The 24,387-nt window shown below is 43.0% G+C and overlaps 1 protein-coding gene across 1 annotated transcript in view; it reads left to right on the top strand.

Moving 5' to 3' along the window:
- The window catches only part of BTBD16 (BTB domain containing 16), a 57,828-nt gene extending 34,533 nt beyond the window's left edge, over window positions 1-23,295 (top strand). Inside the window, 5 exon segments of the mRNA XM_064373776.1 lie at window positions 14,027-14,118; window positions 15,752-15,834; window positions 17,011-17,088; window positions 19,153-19,251; window positions 21,894-23,295. Coding sequence (XP_064229846.1) covers window positions 14,027-14,118; window positions 15,752-15,834; window positions 17,011-17,088; window positions 19,153-19,251; window positions 21,894-21,962 — 421 coding nt within the window. The 3' untranslated portion in view covers window positions 21,963-23,295.
- Window positions 23,296-24,387: the final 1,092 nt, after the last annotated feature.

The following is a 24,387-nucleotide window of genomic DNA, read 5'->3' as shown; positions in this document are numbered from 1 at the left end:
ACCTGGGCAACATAGTGAGACTTCGTCACAAAAAAATTAAAAAATTAACTGGGCATGGTGGCACCTTCCTGTAGTCCCAGCTACTTGAGAGGCTGAGGCAGGAGGATCAGTTGAGCCTGGGAGGTTGAGGCTGCAGTGAGCTGTGATTGTGCCAATGCACTCCAGCCTAGATGACAAAGTGAGACCCTGTCTCAAAAAAAATAAAAATAAAATTTCTCTCAGTAAAATTTAATAGTTTATTGTATAGAAGTGTTGCTCACCTTCTGTTATATTTATTTCTAAGTGTATAATGTTTGCTGACTCTATGGTAAATGGTATCATTTAAAATTTTTATGTTCTAATTGTTCATTGCTGACGTATAGAAATATAATAGTTTTTGTATATTGACTTTGTGTTCAGATATTGATAGATTTTCTTGTTAATTTCAATAGCCTGTATATTCTCTTATATGTTTTCTATGTATAATTATGTGATTTTAAAGAATAATACTAGATTTATCTCTTCCTTTCCAAATCTTGTGTCCTTCACTTATTTTTCTTTCCTTATTGCACTAGGTAGAACCTCCAGTATCATGTTGAGTAGATGTGCTGATAATGAACATCTTTTTTTTCCTCTTCCCAGTCTCAAGAAAAAAGCTTTCAATAATTCCCCAATCCATGTATGACGTTTGCTGTGGGTTTGGTGTAGATGCTCTTAAAGTTTCGAAAATCCCCTACTATTTCTAGAGTTTTTAATCATGAGTGAATCTTAGCAGCTTTACTAAATGGTTTTCAGAGTCTATCAAAATTATATATAGTTTTCTCCTTTTTGCTGTTAATGTGGTAAAATATATTGATTTTCAAAGCAATAAACTTTGAGGTATGCTTTAATTACAGCAAAATGAGTACATTTTAAATGTACATTTGATGACTTTGATGAAGAGGTATGCCTGTTTAGCCAGCACTGCAATCAAGGTATAGAATTGTTGATTTATTTTTTAATCGTAAACCAACTGTGTATTCCCAGAATGAAACCACCTAGGTCAAGCAATGTTATCCTCTTTTGTGTCACTGAATTCTATTTGCTGACTATTTAGAGTTTTTGCCTATATATTCATGAGAGATATTAGCTTGAAATTCCCTTTCTTGGTTTATCCTTGCTAGCTTTTAATTAATATTGAGGTTATACTAGTCTCATCAAATAAATTTAAAAGCAGCCCCTCTTTTTCTGTTTTCTAGAAGAGTTTGAGAGAGACTACTGTTTTGTCTTCCTAAATATTTAGAAAAATTTATCAGTGAAGCCATTTGGGCTTGAGATTTTGGAAGACTTTTAGTTATAGATAGAATTTTTCTCTATATATAAAGTATTATTCAGATTTTATGGATCTTTTCGTGTCAATTTTAGTTATGTTCTATTTTTCAAGGAATGTGTACTTTTCATCTAAATTGTTTTATGTTTATTGACACCAGTAATTAACAGACTTTAGAGCTTTTTTGAGGAATAATTGGAACTCAATAAACTACATATAGCTAAGCCTTCAATTTGATGAGTTCCGATATACGGAAGTAGCTATAAAATGATCATTACAGTAAAAATAATGAAAATATCCATCTCACACAAAGGTTTCCTTATGACACTTAATAATCCACTCTTAGTCCAGCTTGGTGGCTTACTCTTGTAATCCCAGCACTTTGGGAGGCTGAGGTGGGCGGATCACCTGAGGTTGGGAGCTCAAGACCAGCCTGGCCAACATGGTGAAACCGCGTCTCTGCTAAAAATACAAAGTTGGGTGTAGTGGCCCATGTCTGTAATCCCAGCTACTTGGGAGGCTAAGGCATGAGAATTGCTTGAACCTGGGAGGCGGAGGTTGCAGTGAGCTGAGATGGTACCACTGCATTCCAGCCTGGGTGAGTGAGTGAGACTCCAACTTAAAAAAAAAAAAACAACAACAAAAAAGAAAACTCCACTCATCTTCTTTGCCCCAGCTCCACCACAACCATTCCTGGGCAAACACAGATCTGCTTCTGTCATTCTAGATTTGTTTGCACTTTCTAGAATGTTGTATAGTCATGCATCACTGAACAACTAGGATGTGTTCTGAGACATGCATTGTTAGGCTGTTTCACCCTTGTGCAAACATCATAGGGTGTGCTTACACAAGCCAGATGCCATAGCCTACTACACACCTGGGCTATATGGAGTAGTGTATCACTCCTGAACTACAAACCTGTACAGCATGTTCCTGTGCTGAATACCATAGGCAGTTGTAACACAATGGTAAGTATTCACGTATCTAAACATAGGACAGGTACAGTAAAAAAATACGATGTAAAAGATAAAAAATGGTACAACTGTACAGAGCACTTACCATGCATGAAGCTTGCAGGACTAGAAGTTGCTCTGGTGAGTCAGTGAGTGAGTGGTGCGTGAATGTGAAGGCCTGGGACATCGCTGTGTGCTACTTGTAGACGTTAAAAACATGGTGCACTTAGGCTACACTTAAATGTTCTTCCTTCAATAATGAATAAACTTTAGCTTACTATAAGCATTTATAAATTTTTTAATTTAAAAAACTTTGACTCTTGTAATAACACTTAGCTTAAAACAGAAACACGTTATACAATTGTACAAAAATAATTTCTTTCTTCCTTTCTTTCTTTTTTGAGACGGAGTCTTGGTCTGTCGCCCAGATTAGAGTACAATGGCGTGGTTGCGGCTCACTATAACCTTCGCCTCTCAGGTTCAAGCGATTCTCCTGCCTCAGCCTCCCAAGTAGCTGGGATTATAGGCACCCGCCACTGCGCCTGGCTAATTTTTGTATTTTTAGTAGAGATGGGGTTTCACCATCTTGGCCAGGCTGATCTCAAACTCCTGACCTCGTGATCCACCTGCTTTGGCTTCCCAAAGTGCTGGGATTACAGGCGTAAGCCACGGCACCCAGCCTAAACCATTTTCTTTATAATCTTATTCTGTAAGCTCTTATCCTATTTTTAAAAATTGTATATTTTTTACTTTTTAAGCTTTTTTGTTAAAAACGAAGCCACAGACACACACATTAGTCTAGGCCTACACAGGGTCAGGACCATCAGTGTCCCTGTCTTCCCCCTCCACATCTTGTCCCACTGGAAGGCCTTCAGGGGCAGTAACACCCATGAAGCTGTCATCTCCTATCATAACAACGGCTTCTTCTGAAATACCTCCTGAAGGTCCTCTTTGAAGCTGCAAACTTTTTTTTAATAAATAGAAGGAATACACTATAAAATAAAGATTAAAAGTATATAATAGTAAATACATAAATGAGTAACAGTCATTTATTATCATTATTAAGTGTTATGTACCGTACATAATTGTATGTACTACACTTTTATACAACAGGTAGCACAGTAGGGTTTTTTTACACGAGCCACACCACAAACACATGTGTTGTGCTATGGTATTACTAGATGGTAGGACTCTTTCGGTTCTGTTTTTCAGCTCCATTATAATCCTTTGGGACCACTATCTTATATGTGGTCTGTTGTTGACTGAAACGTTATTAAGTGGTGCGTGACTGTATTTCTAGGATGTTATATAAATAAATCATGGAGTCTGTACTCCCTTTTTTCTGGATTCTTTCGCTCGTCATAATTATTCAGAGATTCATTGATGTTGTTGCATGTATCTTTTTATTTATTGCACCCATCCTCCATTTCCTGGTTCTTCTGAAGTTGTTGCATGTATCTTTTTATTTATTGCTGAGTGATATTCCATTCATGGATTACCAAAATTTGTTTTCTATTCCTCTTTTCATAGACATTTGAGTTGTTTTTAGTAACTTTACAAGTAAAGTTACTATAAACATTCACATACAAGTCTGTATGGGAGAATATGCTTCCATTTCTTTTAAGTAAATAAATACCTATGGGTAGAATGGCTGGGTAAAATGGTCGGAGTATGTTTAACTTTTTAAGAAACTGCCAAACTGTTTTCCAATGTGGCTGTACTATTTTTTTTTGTTTTTTTTTTTTTGCGACAGAGTCTTACTCTGTTGCCAGGCTGGAGTGCAGTGGCATGATCTTGGCTCACTGCAACCTCTGCCTCCCAGGTGCAAGCGATTCTCCTGCCTCAGCCTCCCAGGTAGCTGGGATTACAAGTGCATGCCACCACGACTGGCTAATTTTTGTATTGTTAGTAGAGGTGGGGTTTTGCCATGTTGGTCAGGCTAGTCTGGAACTTCTGACCTCAAGGGATCCACCCACCTCTGTCTCCCAAAGTGCTGGATTACAGGCATTTCATTTGTTCTACATCCTTGCTAACATTTGCTCAGCCTTTTTAATTTTTGCCAATTTAATGCATATGTAATGGTATCTCATTGTGATTTTTTTTTTTTTTTTTTTTTTTTTTTGAGACGGAGTTTCGCTCTTGATACCCAGGCTGGAGTGCAATGGCGCGATCTCGGCTCACCGCAACCTCCGCCTCCTGGGTTCAGGCAATTCTCCTGCCTCAGCCTCCTGAGTAGCTGGGATTACAGGCACGCGCCACCGTGCCCAGCTAATTTTTTTTTGTATTAGTAGAGACGGGGTTTCACCATGTTGACCAGGATGGTCTCGATCTCTTGACCTCGTGATCCACCCGCCTCGGCCTCCCAAAGTGCTGGGATTACAGGCTTGAGCCATCATTGTGATTTTAACTTACATTTCCCCAGTTACTAATGATGGTGAGCATCATATCATATGTTTATTTGTCCTTCATCTATCTTCTTTAATGAAAAGTCTGTTCAAACCTTTGGCCCATATTTTTTAAATTGGGTTATTATTAAATTGTGAGTATTCTTTATATATTCTGGATACAAGTCATTTGTCAGATATATATTTCATAAATATTTTCTTTAAGTCTATTACTTACATTTTCACTTTCAAAACAGTGTTTTTTGAATATCAGAAGTTTCTTATTTTGATATTCAATGTATCAACGTTTTTTTCTTTTCAGCTTATTCCTTTCGTGTCCTACTTAATAATCTTGCCAAAGCAAGATGACTATGACTTTTCCTCTAGGTTTTCTTCTGGGAGATTTATAGTTTTAGGTCTCACATTTATATTTATGCTTAGTTTTGAGTTAAGTTTTATATATATGTGAGGTAAGGGTTAAGCTTCATGTTTTGCATATAGATATCCATTTATTCAGTACAATGTGTTGAAAAGGTAATTCAATTTTCCTTGAATTGCTTTTGGCACCTTTGTCAAACATCAACCATATGTGTGTGTTTATTTTGGGACTCAATATTCTGTTCCTTTAAACCATATTCCTATTTTATACTAATACGTTATTTTCATTAGATAATTCATTTTACTAAGTGTTGACATAAGGTAATGTAAGTTCTCTAGCTTTGTTAATCTTTTTCAAAGTTATTTTGATTAGCTCCTTTGCACTTTCATATTGATTTTAAAATCAGTTTGACAGTTTTTGTAGAAAAATCTTGTGGGAGTTTTGATAAGGATTGTCTTGAATGCACAGGCCAATTTGGGAAGAATTTACCTCTTAAGATTGAGTCTTCTGATCCATGAATACGGTACATCTTTCCATTTATTTAGGTCCTTTTAAATTTCTTTCATAAATGTTTCATGTAGTTTTGCACATCATTTAGAAAATTTATCTCTAAGTCTTTCATATTAACACTATTATAAAAGGTATTTTTATTTTAATTTTGATTTCCGTTGTTCTTCGCTAATATGTAGAAATACAAATTTTTATACATTGACTTTGTACTATGCAACCATAGTAGAACTCAATTATAGTTCTAGAAACTTTTTTACAGATTCCTTAGGAATCTACATATGCAATCATATCACCTGTAAATAAAGACAATTTTATTTTTCCTTTCTATCTGTATGCCTGTTTTTGTTCTTGCCTTATTACACTGACTAGAATATTCAGTACATTGTTGGACAGAAGTGGTGAGAGTGGACATTCTTGCCTTGTTCTAGATTATAGGGGGAAAGAATTTAATCTTCCATTATTAAATAAAATTTTAACTATGGGTTTTTTAATACATACCCTTTATCATGTTGAGGAGGTTCCTTTTATTTCTAGTTTGATGATAAATTTTATCAGGAATAGATGTTTTATTTTGTCAAATGTTTACTTTGCTCTTCTTTTCCCAGTTTTATAAGGTAGAAACTTCAACATCATTGGTTTAAGACCTTTTTTCTAAGTGTTTAGTGCTATAAATTTCCCTGTAATTATTGCTTTAGCTGCATCTCACAAATTTTGATACGTTGTGTTTTAAACTTCATTCAGTTCAAAATACTTTCTAATTTCCCCATTGAGTTCTCTTTGAGCCTATGGGTTATTTAGAACTGTGTTATTTTCCAAATATTTGAGGATTTTCTATATATCTTCCTGTTACTGATTTCTAACTTAATTCCATTGTTACTCTGTTGATAATTTCTTTTGCTGTGCAGAAGCTCTTAAGTTTAATTAGGTCCCACTTGTCAATTTTTGTTTTTATTGCAATTGCTTTTGAGGACAATCACAAATTCTCTGAAAAGACTGAATCGAGAAAGGTATCTCCTAGGTTTTCTTCTAGGATTTTTATAGTTTTAGGCCTTACATTTAAGTCTTTAATCCACTTGGTAAATGTTTATTATGTTTTTAGTATCTGTAGAATTTATTGTGATGGCCCTCTTTTCATATCAGATATTGATAATTTGTCTATTTCTTTTCTTTTTCTTCCTTGATCAACCTTAAGAGAGGTTTATTTTATTCACTTTTAAAAGAAACACCCTTTGACTTGACACACCTGTTGATATTTTTCAATGGTATGTTTTCTGTTTCATTAATTTTTCTCTTCATTATTTCCTTACTTCTACTTTCTTCAAGAATTATTTGATATTCTTTTTCTAATCTCTTGACATGGGTATTTAGACATCTGATTTCCAGGCTCTCTTCTTTTCTGATTTGGAGCTATACATTTCCTTTAACTGCATCCCATGAGTTTTGATATAAAATGCATGTCTATGTTGTACTGGGTCAGGAGTGGGGTGTGGTTTTATCAGTCATTCAAGTAGGGGACATGTGGGTGGAGATAACGAGGAGGCCATGGGAAGAGTTACCACTGTCTCCATGAGGGGTGAAGGGTCTGAGCTCTGGTGATATGAAGAAGATGGAGTGGAGAGAGTATCTGTAAGAACAAATATGGCAGCAAGAGGATTAATTCTTTCATCTGGTTCACCTGGCTATAGAAGGAGATAAAAGAAGATGGGAGAAGCAGCCCATTGCAGTTTGGAATCCATGGTGATTTATACAAAAATATAGCACCTGTGGAAGATGATCTTATTTTGGATTAATTATGGTGACTTTAGAGAGATCAACTCATTTATTAGGAGCTCAGGGTTTTGGTGTATTTCAAATACCATCTTGCTGGAGTGAGCCACTGTGCCTCCACACTTGACTCCGTAATCCCCAAGGAAACCCTCTAGGAGCACCCTCTTCCCCCACAGTCTGGTTCAGATGCTCAGTCTCTGGGCTTCATAGTATTGCATGCCCATCTCTGTAAGCTTTCTCACTTGTAAATAAAATAATTATTGTGATTGCCTGTTCCTATGTATGGTTCCCACACTGGCCGTTTGGTTCAAGGACTGTGTCTTACTCACTTTACCCTCCCAGTCCCCGATATTTAATAGCTAGAAGCTGTTGACTAAGTACTGAATGAATGGTGCTTTGAATGTTCTTTAATGATGATTTTAACTTCTGAACTACTTCACTTTAACTCTGGAAACTACTCTGCATTGCACATCAAATACAGATTGCAAGAAGGAATATAGTGACTTTCTGGCCAGCTGTTTAGTATTACATAGAAACAAGTGTCATGTCTGCAGAGTGACAGCTTGAAGCGCACAAAGCATGGGATGGTTTCAGTCCTGCTGGCTATGGATTTGACTTTGATTTGAAACTTTCTCCCTCCAGCCTTAGGCATCACAGTGTGTGTGCTACATTTCAAGTGGAACTCTCTTCTCAGGGCCTCGGGATGACTCTCCAGTTACTTTGTGTATGCTCAGGCTCAGCAGGATATTGACAAGTAGCTTCTTGTTGCTTCTTATGTGTCCTTTTATGGTATGTAGGACAGGGCTGGATCTGAACAACTGCTAGAAGGGTGGAAAATTCAGTCCTCAGTCAGGTGAAATTGGTCCTTATAATCAGAAGCAGAAAATGTCTTCTCACCTCCAAAACCCTTCTGCTGGAGGATAGTGTAGAACTCTTCTTATGATTATACTAATTGAAATGAGTGGCAGTTTGGAAGCTACAGGACAACAACATGCATTCAGTTATTGCCAGTTCATAAATTACTCACTTTATTAAATCAAAGAAGGTCAACGCTGTAAGGTCCCTTAGAGATCACCTGGTCTCACCGTTTGATTTTGCAGTTGAATAAGCTAAGGCCCAGGGATAATGAGGAGCTTACTCAGGCTCCTTTTGTAAAGTGATGGTGATACTGGGGTTGACCTTGGTCTTCTAGGTCTTTTGACACTCTTAGCTCTCAGAGTCAAGGGCAAATCATAACAGACATGTAATTCTGATCTTTAGCTGATTTATTAATCACTAAATAGGTATCTCTCAGACACTGCAGCATAGATTCTGGCAATGAGCTTCCAACCTTACCAGAAGGAATTAATTTGAATGTAGCCAATGAAGCCAATTCTCACATGATCCCAACTTCTAGATTCCCCTGATTCTCCAACTGAGTCTCTTCTTACCTGTGCCCTACCCAAATCTGACCCAGCCTTTACAGAGCTGGACAAAGCCAGTTCCAGAAAGCCTTCTCTGATCTCATGTGCACACTGGATGAATTCCTCCTCTGACCTCTTTTGAGCATGTGCTGGCTGTGTGGGTGTGAACTGGTGAACCCAACAGCATCTCCCCCCACCCGTTCCCCCACTTACCATTCCTAAGGGAACCGCAGAGAGAGACTTAAGGACAGCTTCCCTGCCATGCCCTGTACTCTAGGTGCCCTGAGCCCACTGATTTCTTGAGGGAAATGCGCTGTGATGCTGTGTCCCCAGGATGGGCAGAAGCCATGTGCCTGTTGTGATTCATGAATGGCATTTGCAGATGTAGCCAGAGTTAGCATGAAACTGGGCAACCCTGGTGTGACAACACTGATCTCTTTACCAGCATATTAATTTTGAAATATCCCATGAGTCATGGACATTAGGACCATTAAATTGTTCTCTTTTAGAATAACTCAACCAGGCCTTGTGCAGGGAGGTTGATGTATTCTGGGACAAGAGGATTTCTCATTATCTGACGTTTGTGCTTCTTGCCTTGTTTGTGTCTTTTCTTGCTCTGAAAGGTGATGCCTCTGCTCTCCTTTAACTTGGATCTCTGGAACCTGAGTCTCTCTTGTTCTCAAGATCACTAAATATTATGGTTAGTTCTTACTAACTTTCCACTTCCCCAGCATTGCTTCTTGGCTTTCCAGGCATACTGAGAAGCACCAAACATACCTTCAACAGTAAGCATGGAGGAATGGAAGGAGCACAGGAGTCTGGGTGTAGGAGGTTCTTAAAAAGGGCAGCTATGGTTCTGATTAGACAGGATTTCCCTTGACAGGCAGAAGTACACTGAACTTGGTCTCAGGGAAAAGCTGATAGGTCATGGTGACAGCAGACAGGACCACATGGGCATGCAGACAGCGGCATAGGCTGGCCTGTATGTGCAGGCAAGTGTGTGTAAGCATGTGCACCGGGGGGGCCCTATTGGCATTCCTAGAAGATAAGTTATGGGTGAGTGGAGGGATGGGTGAATGAGGCTGGAGAGTTGGCAGGGACGAGGTCGTTCATCCAATTAATTCACCCAACATGTTGCAAGCTAAGTGCCGGGCACTGTAAAAGACACCGAGAGTACAATAATAAACAATGCAGACACAAACCCTGTCATCACAGAGCTTGCAATCCAGGAGCAGACACAAGCAGTAAATGAGATGCATGTTAGGAGAAGTCAGCCCCGAGTCTCAGCCCCACCTCTGCCATCCACTGCCTGTAGACTTGGGGCAAGCAGCCTAAGCACCGTGCATGGACGTAACAACACACACTCGCTGGGACTGATGGGTGGGTCAGCCCTGAGAGAAGAAAAGGCCCAGGACAGCATGTGACAGGGATTCTAAAATGTGGTGACCTTTGGTAGGTCATGATGTGGGGGTGGCAGCAGGAATTGTTGTTTCATTTGCCATACTTGAGTGTTAGGAGCCAAGAAGAACATTTCCTGTTTTTTTTTTTTTGTTGTTTTTTTGTTTTGAGATGGAGTCTCACTGTGTCGCTCGGACTGGAGTGCAGTGGCACGATCTTGGTTTACTGCAACCTCTGCCTCCTAAGTTCAAGCAATTCTCCTGCCTCAGCCTTCCAAGTAGCTGGGATTACAGGTGCCTGCCACCATGCCTGGCTAATTTTTGTGTTTTTAGTAGAGATGGGATTTCACCACGTTGGGGGGGCTGGTCTCGAACTCCTGACCTCAGGTAATCCGCCTGCCCCTTGGCCTCTCGAAGTGTTGGGATTACAGGCATGAGCCATGGCACCCGTCCTCCATTTCCTGGTTCTTTGATTTCAGAAGTGTCCCAAGTCTTCTACACTGAGTTATATTTTGAAAAAAAAAAAAAAAAAAAAAGCCATGTCCTCTTCTCATTGTGAGTTATTGCCCTAAATGTGTATTTTTTTCAAATGTTGTCTTAAAATTTAATATGCTAGTTCAAGATTTCTCAAATAAGCTAAGTCATTTTTAACCCTAATTTCTCTTTTAGTTTGTGGCAAAATACGCATAGCCTGAATTTTTCCCATGTTAGCCGTTCTTACGCGTTCAGTTCAGTGGCATACGCTGCTGTGAAGCCATCTCCAGAACTTTTCCATCTTCCCAAACTGAAACTCTACCCATGAATCAACTCCCATTTCCCCTCCGTAGCCCCTGGCAGCCCCCGTTCTACTTTCTGTGTCTAGGAATTTGATGACTCTAGGTACCTCACAGAGCAGAGTCATCCAGCATTTGCCCTTGTGTCTGGCGTACTGCTTCCAAGTTCATCCGTGCTGTAGCATATATGTATGTTAAGGCTCAAATCTGAAGTGCCGGGACTATCAGGGCTGTGGGCCTGACCCTCGCAGGAAGGGTCAAAGGCTCCAGCAGATGACAGGTTAGAGGAAGTGAGAAAGTTGTGGCTAAGAGTACCTCTAACATTACAATATGTACCCATCAGAGGGAGACTTGTCCCCAGGCACTGTGAGAGTCTATGGGAGATTTGTTCCCAGGGTCTAGCAAGTAGAATCCAGAGCCAACCTGGATGTGTCTTTCAGTAGCAAGAAATTGTGAACTGTCTTCCCTAGAGGGGTCACCCCCCAGGGTTTCTCAGTGAACTTTGGGAGGCAGAGATCATCGCCTGAAATTGTCTCAAAAAAGTAAGCGCTAAAGCAAAAGAGGTCTTTGCACAAACAGAGCACAGTACCAGGGGAAACCATGCCAGTCTTTGACTTCACTAGTGTAACCAGGCACAGCAGTCCCCAGACTCAGCAGCTGCTGGCTCCCATCTTATGTGACACCACCTGAATGCACTCACCACTAGGCCAGGGAGGAGTAGGTGCCTCTGCTCCCAGACGGTTAAGTGGCGTCAAGTAAAATGGAAAATGTGCTGGACTGGCCCTGAGTGGTCTGTGTAGGACACTTGGCTCCGAGACGATGGACCTCGCTAGGCTCCTGGAGCCGGGTTATATTGATCCGTTCTGAGGATGGACCACAACCCTCAGATCCTTTGAGATTTCAGGAAATCAGAAGCTGAGGACACTACTTTCTTTCTCTGAGGTGGCCCATAACTTGGGTGATTTGGAGGGTGATAATGATGATGAATGCCATCAAGAGCAATTCCCTGCATTTGACCCACCTTGAGTCCATTCACTTTCCCTGGGGCGGGAGGACAATGGTGGTACTTATAGGTGTTGAGGACTCACTGGGTGCCAGCAGCCGGCCCAAGCCCTTCCCAAACACTGTCAGCTTTACTCCTCCCATTTCCCCAGTGTGGCTACTGCTCCCACTTGACAGAGGAGAGTGAAGCTCTGAGAGGCCCAGTCACAGGACTGTGGCTGGCCTGGCTGAGACTGGACCCTGGTCTGCCTGTCTCGGGGTCCCCAGCTTGGTTGAATGATGAGATGACTCATGGCCTCTCCATGTCAGCCACAAAAGTGAGCGTCAGTGCCACTTCCCAGAGGCCCCAAGGGGTCATAAAGTCCAACCAGCTGTCTCAACAAAGCTGTTTCCAAATCCTCAGGGACAGGAAGGCTGTCCAGAGAGGCCCTGGCTGAATGGCCGTTGGGTTGGAGTGCCTCTCACAGGAGGATCAGGGTCTTGGTTCCTCTCGCCCCTGCCGGCAGCTTTGCCACGCCAACAAATCAACAGAACCGGGCCTGGAGCTTCCCGGTGGAGGGAAATGCTTTCCTCCAGTTGGGTCCTTTCCTTTCTGCAGCTGAATCTGTATTCAAGCTGCAGTTCCAGCAGGGGCTCACTGCTCAGGGCAGTGCCAGGCTGTGGAGCCCTGGCCACGGGTGCTGGCTTGTCCCCAGAGCACTGGATGAGGCTGGGGAGGAAGGCATCAGCTTGGTCCCTTCTTCTCCTTTGACACTTGATGCCCAGCCATAATGGCGCCTCAGCTGTTCCTCCATGACATGATGAAAAAGAGGCAGAAGAAGGAGGAGGCATCCTGATCGTGTGAGGAAAGGGAGTGAGCGACTGTTATTTCTCCCAAGAGGATATCAGTGTTTGCAGGGCACAGGCATCGCACCCACCAGCCCCCGGCTCCACTTACCCTGGGTAATGGAGGGCTGGTTCCAGGACCAATAGTTCTGCACTTCTGAAAGCATCCACCGGACTTTATTTACGGCTGCTCTGTCCACCTCCAGAGACAGGCACAGGGTAGATGCTGGTAAATACCCCTTGAATCGAATCAGAACTTACTTGTCATTGTGCCCACAACTTTTCTGCACCTCTGGACCTATCTTCTGGCATCCCTGACATGGAGCAGTTGGGCAGTCCCAGGAATTCCCAGATTTTCTGAAAATAAATGATTCCAGGAAAGCTGGCGGGCATCTCTGACGGAGGGGGCCACTTGGCCAGAGGTGACCTCCGTCCAGCTGGCACAGGGTGTGACTTGGACATCACTCTTGATTTATGGAAAAATAATCTACAAGTACCCTGGGTGGGTCCTATGCAGGCTCTGCCTTGTGGGAGTGAGTTTGCATTTCCAAAGAGACTTGGAAACATTGTTCCCCATTGTCCCCGTTTATGAAAAGTGGCCATTTTTTGTGAAGTAAGTTATTTCAAAACAAGGGCAGGGAGTGGAACGTGTGTCTGTGTGTGCATGTCTTCTCAAAAAGAACTGGATCTTCTCAAGCCAGTGCTGACCTTCAGCTTCATGAGGAAGTTATTTGGAGCTTAGTATTAAGCTGAACTGAATATAGTAGAACTGATCCTGAAACCAGCTGCTAAAACTAGTTACCCAACACATCTGTTTTCTTCTTTTTAATTTTACCAGAAAGCACTTTTGAAGTGTCTAATTTGGTCGCTTACTGGAAGGGCAGCATATGAACAGGAGTCAGGAGTCCTGGGTTCCCGTCCGGGCTGAGCCTCTATTTCTCATCTGTGAAATGAAGCTAACAATCCTTGCCCTGTCTGCCCCACGGGAAGTTTGTGACACTCAAGTGAGAAAATGCATAATGAGGTCCTCTGTCAAGTAACATGTGTTCCCATCAGTCACTTAATACACATTTACTGGGCACCTACTATGTGCAGTACTCAGTAGTAGATGCCGAAGGGAATATAAGCATTTGTCTCCATTACTGTCTCTGGGGCTGGACTTTATAAAATGTCATCTAAGCTACCATCTGCTTCCACATACCTGACCCCTCCGGAGAGACCCAGGCCCCATCCCCACCTGGCTGATGAAGCCACTAGTCTGTACGACATGGCTTTCCCTAGCCCAGGCTTATTCCAGAAAGGAGTTTGCTGAAGGTCTGTTATTCTTCTTTGTGCCTCTGCTAAGCTTTCCCAAGAATCGTTGCTTTCTGGACCGGGATATAGGACAGAGATTGAGGCCGCTCTTCCTCAGCTTGCATCTGCACAATATCACCAAAGGTAAGAGGTAAGCCCTGGCCCAGGTGAGCACATGCACAGGAAAGCTGCTGGGCACCTGCCCACCCCTCAGCCACTGCCAGGGGAGCCCCACTCGATGTTTCCAAGGGAATCAGCTGAAACATGGCATTGCCACTTCCAATCTCTGTGACTTGGGGAAAGTCATGTAGCTGCTTGGTCTCACTTTCTCTATCTGTAAAATGGGGGTAATCGGAGCTCTGATGAAATCTGATGATGACTAGAAGGGGCTTGTATCTTGCGAAGCAGTGCACAGCTGCCAAGGGCTGTTTTATTGGCATTGAATTGATTGAATTGTATGTCCTACCTCTTTACATGGTTCATTTCTAGGCCCCTTGTTCTGCAGTTTGGGAGGAAACTCTGGATCTATGATCCATTCAGGCTTGTGCTCCCTCAGCCTCATGCTCTGGGCACAGGGGATGGCACCTGTCACTCGGAAAGAGGAAAGACATATTGGGGAGCATGTTATCAGCAGTCCAGGAGGCCACCCATGAGATCTTTGCATCTGAAAGGACATCTGAGAACATTTTCAAAGCCGTTTCCAGCTGTCCAGATATAATAAGTAGCTGTAGAACTCAGAAATGGTTCATGGAGTCCGGTAGTTTTGTCCAAGTTGCTTCCAAACATTCTAGAAACACTGATTACCTGATCTCAAACCTCCTCTGCCAGGCAGGACTGCAGCCAGGGGCTGTGAATGTTCGGGTGAGGAATGGTTGCAGGGGAACACTGTGACTTTCTCCCAGGGATCTAGGAAGGGAGATCTAAGAAATAAAAATAAAATAAAATAGAAAAAATATATAGAAATTTTAATTGGATCTATGTGCAGCCTAAATAACTTCTTCCTTTTTGCTTTGTAATTTTTTGACAATATTGTGAGAACTAAAATGTCTTTGAAAAATAAGGAGGACTGGTCAAAGCTGACCTTCGAGGGCCACTGATGGCTTTTCCTTTAACAATAGTTCTTAAGGTAACTTCCAGGGTTCACTGGGCAGCAATATCTTCTTGCAAGATTGTTGAGAGTATATTTCATTCACAATTATATAAGTTACACTTAAACTAATTAATATGTAGTATAGATTTTTAAAAAACTGAAGTTGAAATGGCCATTGAATTTATTCATTCCTTTGGAAGTTTATTTGTGTAAGTTTTTTTTTTGTTTTTTTGGTTTTTTTTGAGATGGAGTCTCACTGTCCCCCAAGGCTGGAGTGCACTGGTGCAAAAAAAAAATCTTGGCTCGCTACAACCTCCATCTCCTGGGTTCAAGTGATTCTCCTACCTCAGCCTCCTGAGTAGCTGGGATTATAGGTGCGTGCCACCATGTCCAGCTGATTTTTGCATTTTTAGTAGTGGCAGGATTTCACCGTGTTGACCAGGCTGGTATTTGTATAAGTTTTTTTGAAGAGAATTGATTTGAAATACAGAAGTAATTGACTCTGAACATAACCACAGTTACCCTGAGATGTTTTATTTCCACTTTGTCAATCAAATCTTAAACGAGACCATCCACCCTTTTCTCTTCCCTCAGCTCCTGACTTCTTCCTTTTCCTTTCTGTAAAGGGGACTTTGAGGCTCTGGGGTGAATAAAATGAAAAAATGTTCCTTTTGTGTTTCTTCCAAGGCAAGGATCTGGAGGAGCTGCGGGACCTTAACTTCTTCCCAGAGTCGTAGCTGAACCAGGTTACAGCCAACCATTACCACGCAGTGAGTTGCCTGCTCTGCAAGGAAACAGTTGTTGAAATGTATTGCCTCTCTGGCTTTGTCTTTTCTGGAGATGTGTTTCACATTTGAAACCTTTAGACCTTTGAGTAAGGACATGTCTGGATTGTCCTCCAGGGTAAGAGAGGAGAGCAGTGCCTGGGAAGGAGAGAAGGGAGAAGATCCAGACTTGGAATCTGGGCAATTCCAGCACCCGCCATATGCATTTTTGTTCCTGATACAGATTAACAAATGTTGGGATCAAATTACTCTTCTTCCAGTAATAAATGAGCATGTCTCTCTTTGCACACCCTCAGCAACATAGGGCATTTACATTTCAAATTTCTTTTGTTAATTGAGAAGGGAACAACAGCATCTCATTTTTTAGTATGCATTTCCTTTATTACTGGTAGCTAGGAATGTTTTTCCATGCAGCATTTCCCCTTTGTGAATTGTCCATGCAAACTGTTGTACTTCTTATGTGTTTTCAGTCTTGCGTTTTTAGAGATGAAGAAGGGCAGTGTGTGAGTTCTGAAGATGTATGAGTCACTAGTTAAAATTCAGTTCTGCTCCACAAATACCTATTGTAATGTGCAAACTACAGTGCTCAGCGCTGCCCACACCATAGATCTTGACTCCGTGGAAGGAGGTGCTTTTCTGGGACATAACTCAGGACTGTGCTCTAACAGAGCAGCACAGGAGTGACAGAGAGGAGACAGTCTGTGCAGATGTCTTGGGAAGTCTCCACCTCCCTCTTGGTCCTCTGACCCTGCCCACCTCCTTCGTTTTGTTCCCTGCTACCAATGCCATCCTCTCGAGTTCCGCTCCCTCCCCTCCCCAGCCCTCACCTTGGAGCCTGCCATGAGGGGCCTTACTTGCTCTTGAGTTTGTGACCGTGGTCATCTCTGCCCTGTGTGCGCATTTTATTTCCCAGGTGAGACTGCTCAGGTACTTTTCTGTCTTCTCCTTGCATCCGCTGAAAGCACCAGGCACAGGACCTGACACAGTAGGGTTTTAATAAATGTCTGTGAACTGAATGAATGGCTGAATGTGCATCTAGAGGCAAAACTCTTTTTCAAACACGGTGAGGGGTGCAGAGATCAAGGAAGAGACACGGAGATGAAGAGAGGCACTTGTGTCTGGAGGATCCACTGTGGTCAGCTGTGTGCGTTTTCATTTCAGCTGGAGAATGGAGGTGACATGGCTCACCTGAAAGATCTTAACACCCAGGCTGTGAGATTTGGGCTGCTCTTTAACCAGGTACTGAGACCGGCACTCAAACAAGGGAACTGTCCCTCTCATGCTTAGTTAAGAACCTCTGGAGGGTGGCTGCCATCACTTCTGACTCCTGGTAGAAAGGTCAGGGGACAGAAGAGGAAATCATGGGTGTCTCTCCTGCATGCTCATCAGCTCCCAGGAAATAAAATTCACAAGGCAGTGCCTTGGTACAGGCTGTTTAATAATTTCCCCACTAAAGGGACCAGCGGTCCTGGTGGTACCTGGATGGAGGAGGTGCCCTGGGATGCAGGACTTCAATTCTAAAGCCAGGAAAGGCCAAGGCAAACTGGGAAGGGTTGGCCATCCTATTTCCCACAAACATCAACAGTTGCAAACAGTGAGAGACTCCACTCCAAGTCCGTGTTTAAGGTTATAGGGGTGAACTCAGTCTGGGCAGCTATTTTGATGGATCTCAGAATAAAACTGCAGTGGGTTAAGGAACTTGATGGTAAGGCATCTTGACACTTAGTGACCAGGGGATGTTGGGGTTGCTGGCTGTGCTCCATGCTGGGTTCCTTGTGATGGAAATAATTCTTCAGGAAATCACCGGTCTCCTTTGATTATTTCAAGGCACCCCAGCAGTGATCTCAAAAGAATTCATGGTCTAAGAACTAGACGCCTTGAATCTATCATCAGAGGGTCCCCTCTGAGTCATCCCTGGATAGGCTGGCTCAGCCTTTTGGTTTCAGAGACGTAGTGCCTAAGTTGGCAGATGCGGATTGCAGAGCCAGGACTTTCTGCAAGTGCTGAGTGGCTCTTGGACCCATCAAATTGAAACCACATGCTTTGTTTCAAAGGTCTATAGACTACAGGTCATCTAAGAACATACCTAACCTCTTCTTTTCCTCACTAAGGAACATAAAGAGTAAATAATATTGCCACTGTTCAGTAGCTATTACTAAGTCTACAACTAACTTCTGCCAACTGTACCAACTGTTAGCAGTGAGAGCAAGGGGAGGAGGGTGTAAACACTCCAGAAACACTGATTACCTGATCTCAAACCTTCTTTGCCAAGCAGGATTGCAGCCAGGGGACTGTGAACATTGGGGTGAGGTGTGGTTTGGGGGGAACACTGTAACTTTTGCAAACTTTATGGGTTCCCAGGGACCTGGGAAAGAAGATACAGGGAAAAGTATGGGGAAAAACATAAAAATAGAAGAACTTTTAAATTAGAGCTGTATGCAGCCTAAATATCTTCTTCCTTTTTGCTTTGTAATTTTTTTGTAATATTGTGAGAACTGAAATATTTTTAAAGAATAAGATGGATTAGTCAAAGCTGACCTTTGGGGCCACTGATGGCTTTTCCCTTAACAATCGTTCTCCAGGTAGACTCCAGGGTTCACTGGGCAGTGGAATCTTCCTGCACGATTGTTCAAAGTATATTTCATTCAAAATAATATACGTTACACTTAAAAGCATTAATATGTAGTATAGATTTTTTTTTTAACTGAAGTCAAAATGGCCATCCAATTTGGAGTGAATTTATTCCAAGTTGTGAGTAGTAGTTACCACTACCAAGGATTTCAGTTTGGCTTTTCCCATGTTTCCTAGGCTAGAATTGCCATTGTATTTTCACCTTCAAATCAGTTGCTGAATGAGTGACGTTTGTTGTTGTTGCTATTCTTTGTTTTACCATGTCCTCTTGACTTTTTTTGTTTGTTTGTTTTTGAGATAGAGTCTTGCTCTGTTGCCCAGGCTGGAGTGCAGTGATGCAATCTCGACTCACTGCAATCTCTGCCTCCTGGATTCAAGCAATTCTCCTGCCTCAGCCTCCTGAGTAGTTGGGACTATAGGCACACACCACCATGCCCAGCTAATTTATTTTATTTTATTTTTTTTTTTGGTATTTTTAGTAGACACGGGGTTTTGCCCCCATCTCTACTAAAAGACATCGGCCAGGTTGGTCTCGAACTCCTGACCTCAGACGATTCACTGCCTTGGCCTCCCAAAGTGCTGGGATTACAGGCGTGAGCCACCGCACCCAGCTGACTTTGAATACTAAATATTTTTCCCCCTTCACTTTGTTGTTTTTCTTTCCCAATTTAGGAGTATACAACTTACTCAAAAATGATTGCTGTATATGGATTCTTCTTTGAGATAAAGGGACTCAAACATGATACTGCCTCTTACAGTTTTTACATGCAGGTAAGGGTAGAATGCATGAAAGTTACGTCTCTGAAACAGTCTTTTAGATTTAGAGTCAATCCATGTTGAATTAATAATAATTGAATCATCGTTAATTACTAATCGATATGAACTGTATTGTGAGTGCTAACCACGCTCGTATATGTGCTGTCATTTGATTTTTATAACAACCTTGGGAAGTAGGTACTGGTAGCCCACTTAGCAGATCACAATCTGAAAACTGAGTGTCTGAAAACTGAGTAGCCTCTGTTGGTAAAGCCAGGATTAGATTCTAGTCTTCTATCTCCGCATGTAGGGCTCAATTAATCTTCAGTTTATACATATAATTCAGTTATTCCCCCATGAAGATAACCGGTAGTGCACCCAACTGGGAGAGGGGCTAATTTTGTTTAGCTGCAAAGTGGGCTATGGGCAGCACCCCAGAAAAGTCAGGAGAGTGCTTGGCTTCTCTGCAGTGCTCCTGCTGGACCTTAGGAGAGGCAGGAGAATGCCATGTTTAGGAGTGGAGAGTCTGCAGGCCAGTGGCCTTCGAGCTGTAGGACCTGGGCAAGTGTCAGGAACCCTCCTCTGTGCAGTTTCCCCACCTTTAAGACAGAGAAGGTAACAGGACATACCTCTCCAGGTTGTGAGTTTCAATGTGTTCATCTGTGCAAAGGGTGGCTTGGAACAAGCTTGACACACAAAGCACCACATGCAGTAGGGAAGATGAGGACGGTGATGTTGACGATGACAATGACAACTATGATGAAGGATCACTGTGTTCCACTTAAGATTTGCTTCTAAGTCTCTCTTCTCTAATCTGCACACTTTTGGGAGGCCATATCTTATTAATCTTTTTATTACTGCCATCAATCACAGTACCAGGAACACAGAGAAGCTTTATTTTTTTCACTTTTCTTTATTTTTTGAGATGGAGTCTCATTCTGTCACCCAGGCTGGAGTGCAGTAGCACAGTCTTGGGTCACTGCAACCTCTATATAAAGGAGCTTTAAATGACTGAATGACTGAATGACTGAATGGATAAATGAATAAATGAATACATGAATGAAGAAACCAGAGTTTTAGTCCAGCTTTGCCAGTACCTCATATGTGCCCTGGAGCAAGTCATTTCTCTTCCTCAGCTCTTGGTCTCCGCTGACTCAGGCGTCTCCCTACACAGTGAGTTCTTCTGGCTGGAAGAGATGAATTATGTGACAATACCAGTCCAAACGCCCTTATGAGTATTATGTTGGTTTTTTAATTCTGGCAAAGCCATCATAAGCTTGACTTAAAGGTGTTTTTCTAGATTCGCCAAAGTCCAGGCCATGAGCCAGTGGTTTATGTAGGGTGAGGGCTCAAATGAGAACTGACTCAGCAGCAGCCACTGTTAGGAGATGGTGCCAATTGGGAAATGCCCTCTTGCTGCCCTCACATATTATATGCCAGGGTCTATGTGCCAGGTGCCGGCTTTCGTGAACTCTGGGCCACCCCGATTGCAGTCCCACCTAAGGTGGGTCACTCTCTTTGCAGAGAATAAAGCACACAGACCTAGAATCCCATTCTGTGGTCTACAAGCACAAGCCCGTCAGCCTGGGAGCAGTGCGCCTGGTGAAGTATGAGATTAGAACCCGGACCCTGGTTGACAGCAAGTGGCAGGAAGGAGTTCAGGACAGACAAGGTCTTGCAGAGGTTTGAGTTGGCTAAGCCATCCTGCAAAAGCCGTGCAAGTGTCCATGTCATCTTTTTCTTTTATTTCCTTTTTGCTCTTTCTCTCCCCCATCCTTTGGGGATCACCAGCTTCTAATCTCTAGTGCCCTATACTGGAGATCCCTGGAAAATCAGGCTCAGTTTCTTAAGGATTATCACAGCCTCAAATAATGCTAAAGAGAAATCTCTTCTAGGATGAAAAACCAAGGAAACAGATAACTATAACCCAAATCAGACTGCTTGGTTCGGGTCACACCAGATCTATTTTATAAGCATCAAGGGTTTGTTGTTGTTGTTGTTGTTTGTTTGTTTGTTTTTTGAGATGAGGAGGCTCCGTGGAGTGTATCTGCCATCACTGCCTCCACTGACGCCTGTGAGCGACCCATTAATTTTCCTGAAATCCGCAGCCCAGACCCGCCTGCCTCGGGCCCACTGGGATAGGACGGAGTCCGTCTACTTCAGTAGGTGTTTGCCAGCATCCAGGCAGATCCACTGCCTTGCCTGGCTTCTGACTAGAATAAGACTCTGCTACAAGCCAGTGAATAATTCCCAGTCCTGACTGCACATCAGAATCACCTGAGCCCTTTATTGCTCCCAAGGCCAGAGCCCCACCCACATGGCCAGAGCCCCACCCACATCACCAGAGCAGATACTCCATGGGTCAGACCTGAGTATCAATATTTTTAAAAGCTTCCAGGATGATGGTTACACAGGAGTGTTTACTTTGTGAAAATTCATCAAGCTGTCCTCTTAAGATTTGTGCACGTGATTGTGTTTAAGTTATACCTAATTTATTGGCAGTTTATTTCAAATACCCTCTGCAGGCCATTCTGATATGCAACCATAGTTGAGAACCAGCAGCTTCTACAACTGTCAGGCCTTCCTTTTTCTCCTTCTGGGGGACAATTGTGTTTATCTTAAAAGTCCCATTCGCCTTGTTTTGTTTCATGTTTTAGACCTTGAAAATCCAAACTGTGGGCAGCCCAATCTATGCAACTTTTGCATTCATCTTCCCACCATCTTGACAGTTTCCAGAAGAATCTATGGGATTTCCTCCGACACTGATCTGCATAAAAGAAAATAAAATGGCGTGAAAAGGTACACTCAAGCGTTCCGTACCATTCCTAGTTAGTGATGGTCTCATTCGAACTTTTATCCATGTTTGTATCATTTGAGGGCGAAACATCCAGACCTGAGAGTCCATTTACCAGCCCTGACCCACAGCACCCCTAGTCCAGCCCTGACGCTTTGGCCTCTCCCAGCACCATGGAAGGACCGGCAGTGGTAACAAACTCTAGCCGGGCGCACAGAGGACATACTTAGATGCAGCTCTGCCTGCCACACAAAACTGCCTGCCAATTGTCCCTGGCAGTTTGGGCTCAGACAGAACAAGAGGTAGCGGGGAAGGCAGTGATTCCTAAGTGACTTATTTATTATCCCACCTTTTAAACTGAAGCTCTGCAGTTTGGAAAGAGGGAAGTAGAGAGCCTTACTTCCCACTTTATTCATTTTCTATTGCAGTGTCACAAAGCACCACAAATTTAATGACTTAAAACAACACATTGATTCCTTCAGTTTTCATGGTTGAGGAATCCAGGAATAGCTTCACTGTGTCCTATATTCAGGGCCTCATAAGACTACAGTTTAGTAGCAGGCAGGCTGTATTCTCATCTGAAGACATGGCCAGGGAGAATTCATGTCCAAGCGTGTTCAGGTTGTTGGCAGATTCATTTTCCTGCAGCTGTATGACCAAGGGCCCCGCTGCTACTGGCGTAGAGAGAGGCTGCACAGGCCCGAGTGGCCCGCTGCAGTTCCCTGCCATGTGACTCTCTACAGACATTTCAAATCATGGCTATTTTGCTTTTTCAAGGCCAGCGGAAGAATCTCTCACTCTAGTCTGCTTAGACAGCATCTTATATAACATAAGGTGATAATCATAGGACTGACAGCCCCTCCCCTCTGCCCTACTCTCTGGACTAGAAGTAAGTCACATGTTCCACGCACACCCAAGGGGAGAGAATTATACAAGGGTCACCGGAGGGTGTGTCCACCACACTGTATTACCCATTGTCTTTGGAAAAGTGATGGAGAGTCGATGACGCTATACAGACAATGAGGTGGGTAAGTTTAGTCTAATAATCCCTTTAGAGTCAGACACAGGTTTGGGGAGCCTCCTTCCTAGCAGTGGAACTCGACATCCTGTGCAGCGTGACCTGGCAGGGAGGTGCAAAGGAACTGGGTGTTGGGAGCCCATTGGCAGGTTCTCCCCACCCTTCCTCAAGCCCTGTTTCCCAGGTTACTCACCAGCTTGCTTCTGGCCAGGTCCAGTCAATGGGAGGCGGGAATGGGAGCTTGGGAGACAGAGAACAGGAGAAGCCTGGGTAGTTTGCAGCCTCTAGGCTCAGGGACATTTTCCAGCTGTAACTGTGCCTCCTCCCTCTGCTGCCCAGCTCATGCCCCATCTCATGCTTGGGAGCCTCCACAGTGGTTTCAGCATCCGTCTGGATGCTGGGTCCCTGCTTCTGGTTCTGAGACCACCTCATCCCTATGTCCCTCCAGGCTTTGGGGCAGTGGGGACTTCCTTCATCACCAGTCTCTGGGTTGCCTCATTCCCTGTTTAGCTTCTTGAGTTTTGCTTCATCTGGGAACCAGCTCTCTATATTATACTGATTCTGTGTGAAACCCCAGGTTAGTCCCTAATGTAAGGGGTTTTGGTGAGTTGGCAGATGTGTCTCAGTGGGCAGATGATTGGATAACAGGGCCTCAATGATTCTTTCCAGCCCTGCAGGGCGGGGACTAGGGTTTACCAGGGGGAGGCAGGCGAGGCACTGACTCGGGCTATAACCTAAGGTGGCACCAACACACTTAGTAATACACATAAATAGTATTTAAATTCAGTGTTTTAAAACAAAATCAACACACACACACACACAAATCTATGATAGAGCTTGGTGAACGGTGAATACACATGCATAACCAGCACCCAGATCAAAAACAAGCAGAAAACCAGCACCCCGACACCCCCAGTAGACCCCCAAGGTGAAAACACGCCGTCTTCCATCGCCACGAATTAGTTTGGCCTTTTAGTCCAAGTATCCGACACCCAGCATCTGACCGTGCACACACTTTCGTGCCTGCGTGCTTCGATTCAGTGTCACATTTAAGAGATTCATCCAGGTTTTCACTGGGAGCTGTAGTTTATTTTCAAATAGCATGACGGTTTCACTTTTTTACTTTTTAAAAACTAAACGTTACTTCAATAAAATCATGCACATTGTCACAGAAAAGTGAGGAAATACAAAGAAGAAAATAAAACGGACTGGGACCGCTGTCACGGAGATGTTTGGTGGGTGACCTTCCAGGAGGAATGTTAGGTGCATTTCCAGTTTTCTTTCCATTTAAAATGGGATTTGCAGTTTAGAGCCCCATTCTTCTCTTGAGAGAGTTAAA

The sequence above is a fragment of the Aotus nancymaae genome, unplaced genomic scaffold (genome assembly GCF_030222135.1).
Source record: "Aotus nancymaae isolate 86718 unplaced genomic scaffold, 86718_ANA_hifiasm-v0.15.2.pri h1tg000010l, whole genome shotgun sequence".
Taxonomy (NCBI): Eukaryota; Metazoa; Chordata; class Mammalia; order Primates; family Aotidae; genus Aotus; species Aotus nancymaae.
The sequence above is the reverse complement of the archived record's forward strand: the minus strand, read 5'-3'. Positions and strand labels throughout refer to the sequence as shown.